The sequence below is a fragment of the Triticum aestivum genome, chromosome 6A (genome assembly GCF_018294505.1).
Source record: "Triticum aestivum cultivar Chinese Spring chromosome 6A, IWGSC CS RefSeq v2.1, whole genome shotgun sequence".
NCBI classification, from domain to species: domain Eukaryota; kingdom Viridiplantae; phylum Streptophyta; class Magnoliopsida; order Poales; family Poaceae; genus Triticum; species Triticum aestivum.
The window spans coordinates 17,731,573-17,736,946 of NC_057809.1; the positions used below are offsets into that span (position 1 = coordinate 17,731,573).

At 41.9% G+C, this 5,374-nt stretch overlaps 1 protein-coding gene across 1 annotated transcript; it reads right to left on the reverse strand.

Annotated features, from left to right (window-relative positions):
- Window positions 1-297: 297 nt before the first annotated feature.
- Window positions 298-1,824, reverse strand: LOC123130039 (high-affinity nitrate transporter 2.1-like). The gene has a single exon (XM_044549992.1). It carries the CDS (start codon window positions 1,822-1,824, stop codon window positions 298-300), a length of 1,527 nt encoding a protein of 508 aa, XP_044405927.1.
- Window positions 1,825-5,374: the final 3,550 nt, after the last annotated feature.

Here is a 5,374-nt window from a genome sequence, read left to right on the forward strand (position 1 = left end):
CAAGTACAATGAAATAATCACCTGGTATATGTGGTAAGCCATCTCGGAAAATACAAATATTATCTCAAAAGTAAGATGAAATTAAGGAGAGATACGCAAGGTGTAAGAAACGATGCATATTCCCATATTGATAGTTCTCATACATGATACAAGCCCCAGTTATTACTTGACTAAGGCCTAGATAAGCGCCCAAAAGGCAGGTGGTCTGGGAAACCATACCGGCAAATGGGATGGTGCGTACGTATGTATGTATGTATACACGCATGGTATACATTGAGGTAAAAAAATACTGACATCTTACACGTGTTGTGGCGTGCTGTTGGGCGGGGTAGCAGGTACGGCGAGGATGGCATTGCGTCTGCCACGCTCGGATATGCTGTTCTCAGCGAACTTTAGGCCAGCCATGTGGAGGCCCTTGCCCTTCTCCTCCTCCGTCCACTCGGTCGAGTAGTACTCCTCCTCGGTGGCGTCGGCGCTGGGAGGGACCAGCATGGATCCCCACTGCGGGAAGTGCACGAGCACGACGGGGAGCGTGCACGCGATGATCATGATGCCCATGTACTGCAGCCCTTTGCCGGTGGTGTACTGCGACGAAGTGAAGAAGAGAAGTTGTGTGAGACCGCCGCCCACATTACCGCCTGCGCCGGTCATGCCAGAGACGAGCCCGAGGGAGCGTCGGGAGACGAAGGGGATGACACCATAGACAGCGCCGCATGCAGCCTCGACGCAGATGGAGTATAGAACCATGCATACTATGGAGGTGGGAAGGGTGGATGCACGACCGAGACAAAGGCAGAAGACTCCACCAGCGGTCTGGAGGATCCAGATGTTCCAAAGTCGGGCGCGCATGCCGAAGTAGCGGGCACCAAGGTCGGAGAGGTAGCCACCCATGGGACGTGCAAAGATATTGGCCAAGCCAAAGCAGGCGGCAATGATGCCTGCTTTCCGAAGGTCGAGGTAGAAACTATCATAATAGTACCCGGCAATCACGTTGTTTGAGGTGAGCTCCACGCCCATGCAATAGCCATAGATGAAGACAAAGATCCATGTACGGTAGTTGGTGATGGCGCCCCGTAGAACCTTGGAGAACTTGTCCTTGTTCATGCCACCATTTTTCTGGAGGCTCCTCAGGTTGCCATCGGGAAGGTCCTGTCCCAAGGTGAGCACGAGCAAGCCCATCACCACCAACATCATTCCTGGCACGAAGTAGGCGATGCGCCATGCTGTGAAACGTGTCGCACCACATGCCTTGATGGCATCAAAGACGAAGGGCATGATGAGCTGTGTGGCACCTCCACCCATGTCTCCCCACCCTGCTGTTAAGCCGCCGACTGTCCCAATGATCTTGCTATTGAACATGGTGCTGATCCAGTATTGGCATGACACAAAGGTGGCAAGTGAGACACCGATGAGGAAGCGTACAGTGATGTATCCGGCGGGGCTGTCGATGACGGACATGCAGAACACTGCCGGTGCAGAAAGCATGATGAGGAAAGCACCGCCGTAGCGCGGGCCAAGAAGGTCGCAGATGGCGCCCATGGCCAGCCTTGAGAAGATGGCACCAGACACAGAGGCGACCCCAGCGTTGCCGATGTCAGCCTTGGTGAGGTTGAGGTTGTCGCGGATGATGGGGATGAGTGGCGCGGCGGCGAAGGTGGAGACAACGCAGGTGAAGAAGGACATCCATCCAAGGTGGAACGCACGCATGTGTGGGTTGCTGAAGGAGAAGATTTTGATGGATTTGGCCTTGTGCTCAGAGTCCACCGGCAGCGAGAAGGTGGTGGATGCTGCGGTGGCGCCTGTCGAGCCGATCTCCATTTCCATGTCTTCTTCTGTTGAGGCCCGAAGCCTTCTTCTTTCCTTGGTACTTAGCTCTCTTCAGAGCTGCACCGCGGACTGAAGAGGCAAGAGCTAGGTAGCTATGTCTCTAGGTTCTAATGGTTGGGTGCTAAGAGGTTAGAAGGATACATGTATTTATAGCATGCACGGTCCTTACTTCAGTTTGACACGTTCTCTGTCGTATCCTGGCGTTTCCTTTTGCCCCCATTTCTCTTGATCTGCTGAAATTAACGCACAGCATCAGTCACATGTTTGACCTCTTCTGCTTCTTAATTAGTAAGAGCGTCCATCTGTCTCGTTGAACTCATCAGGCTGTTTCGTTGAACTTATCAGGGTTGCCGGTGAAAACTATGTTTGGGTTCTAACAGGTTCTAAAACGAAGTCCATTATGATGGGAATGCCATGCTATACAAACATGTAAATTCTCAAGTTCGCACTGAAATTTTGAAAATAAATAAATATGGTTTTCCATGGAGCTGTCGTACGCAACAACTTGTTTTCAATTGGATTTTTTCTTGTATCTTTAGGTATGTGCATATTTCACACATCATCATATGCATGAAAGGTGGGAGTAGATAATATAAACAAAACCACAGTCATTTACAAAAAACATGCACAGTAGTGTTCGTGCCGTTCTATGTTAACTCGTTGGCTCCATATATATAGGAATATGTGGCTCTACGGCCTCTATCTATGTACATAGATATTAAGTTCTGTCAAGTGAATATAGTAATATGCAACTTTTATGATATATAGTCATAAATAAGTACACTCTCTGTAAAAAATATATAAGATCTATTAGTGATCTAAATGTTTTTATATTTCTTTACAGAGGAGATGTCACATAAATATACTAATCACATAATTGTTGAGGAACGGCTTGTCCCAACCTAATATCCAAAGTATTCTAAGATGGACTGGTGTATTTCTTTAGAGGTTTATGACAGCTCCAAACAAAGGTTAATTAGGTGAGGACCAATTCACCAATATTTAGAGGACACTGGTGAAAGCGCTGTGTGAAACCGTGCTGGGAGTTTCTTCTTTTGGAATCTAGCTAGCTAGTGTGCATAGTTTATGTGTTCTCGGAACAACAGAGCTAAAGTGAGAATTACTTTCAACTAATTAATGGCGACTTGACAGCTTATTGGCTTCTAACGAAACTGAGAAATTGGCTTCTAACGTAATTGAGAAATTATAATAATACATTATATGATCTGTCGAGTGGAGCTTATCAGGGTTGGCATGGTACGTACTCTCTCTATACAGAAATATAAGAGTGTTTAGATCATCACTTCAATTTTCTAAACGCTCTTATATCTCCCTTTATGGAGGGAGTAGTACATATGTTAAGATTGCACACGGTAAAGATAATTACTACGTTGATCGTGTACAAGAGTTGAAACCCAAATGTATTGGTATGTATATACACCTAGCTGGGGAGTACAAACACAACCACATGCAAGTGTACGGATGAGTGATGTGTATACGACCAGGTACCTCCTCCTTTAAGTGACTCGCGTAGCGATCGACGAGATACGTTTTTTGACTGACCTTGATTTATATAACTTGACAGGTTCTAGAATGAATCTTTGACTTAGACCAGGTGGTAACCAGCAGCAGCACTAGCGGAGTCAGCACGACATTCCAATTCCGTGTCGTGTAGCTTACCGAGTAAGTAATTAAGTACTCCTATAAGTATAGCAACGACGTGTGTGACTACGTGCACATGCATGCAACTGTATGGTGGCTGCGTCTTCGTCGTCGTCAAAAGTCAGGCTCCATGCATCTACTGTCCACTAATAACTGCTAAGAATATATAAAAGTGAATAGAAATGATAACAAGTGGGAAATCTAATTGGGCTCTAGGAAGCATGTGCTCCTGCGCACCCAAAATGTATTTTGCAAATGTAATTTTTTTTTAAAAAAATAGATGTGTTTATTGTCACACCAAATTGCTAGTACTACCTGCAAATTTTCAGGGGAAAAGTTTAAGCATTTTGACTTGTACAAAAAAAAGTAAGTCGAACGACAAATGTTACCTTCAAATGTTACACACATAAAAAAACATTCGTTGATGAAGCACTGCTATTCCGTTTCCCATGAAAATTGTCAAGCACACTTGTTACACTAATATAACCATCTACATAAAACAATCAGGTTTTTAAATTTTAAATTTACAGTTCACCCGGGAGTATTTGCTCCCTAGAGATAGAACGGCACTCCCATAACAAGTACGGATATAAACAAATTGAAGTCTCGCGTGTCGTTATGGGAACCTTGTTGAAAGAAATGTAGGAATAGGTGCTATAAAACATTAACCTTGTCGAAAGAAATGTACAAATAGGTGCTACAAAACAACTAAAGCTAATGGAAAATAAATGCATGAGTATTTTGATTTGCATGTTTGAAACAATAAATTCAAAATGATGTATACTTTTGTATCATTCATGACCACGGGTGTAAATACTTTGATTCTGTCATTTTAGCCCAGAATGCTTTGATTTTGCTGGCACTGTTTGATGGGACCTTACTATTCATGTTAAAAACATGGTTTGATGAATATTAAGGTATCATTTGTATTTTCTTCACTAAGAATACAAGGGGTGTCAATACTTCATGAAACTTCACACGTGAATAGAATGGTCGACCAAGTTTGATACCCCAAAACTTCACAATATTTTAAATTTTGTAGTTTCTTTTAATTTAGTATTCACGTGGGTGCGCATGCAATCATGTTTACCATTATATTTTCGGCTATAAGACCACTAAAGGTAATGTAAAGCAAATTTATGTGTGTTTCGGTTTCCATGTTAAACAATAAAAATAAAATGATGTATAATGAAAGAAATAGGTTTTAATCGTTGTTTATGAGACTGGGATTTTCTAACTATATATAATTAATCTGTACAAGGTATTAATATATAAAGTAAAATTGCACATATATAGTTCAAAACCAAAAATAAAGACTGTGTAGAATTCCATAAAATTTTTATTTTAGATATTTAAATTAATAGTTTGATTATAGGCAAATAAATTAAGGTATATATTTTAAAAGTAAAAAAAGATGTGTGAGATGAGCATGTACGAAGTAATGACTATTGTCAACCTAGCAAGTGTAAGAGTATCAGCAATTGTGAGTTCGACACTATAAGAAAGTAAATGACATTTAGTTCAACTAAGACGAGTTAAGTTGTGCTTCAATATGTGGTCACAGATTTTATTTTATTTTGCAATTTTAGTTTTTTCTTAGATGTTGTGCAAGCAACATGTTCAATTCATGCAAGATATCACTAAGCCGAATTGATAGATCATTCCAATGTCACAGGTCTGTGAGCAATAGATCGTATGGGAAGCAAAAGGATGTAGTGAGTATAGCAATATGTATGGAAGCGACATGCCATGTCAAGTACACATTAAGTCATTTCAGTTGTGACAGAAATTGTAAATCGTGGCAAAAAACTGTGTGTATACAGTTAGAGAGAACACAATATGATGATAGTGGTAAAGATGACTAATGAATAATTAATTTTTGCAA

What these genes read in the sequence shown, in the direction of transcription:
- LOC123130039 (XM_044549992.1), bottom strand. Translation starts at nt 1,824, where the DNA reads ATGGAAATGGAGATCGGCTCGACAGGCGCCACCGCAGCATCCACCACC.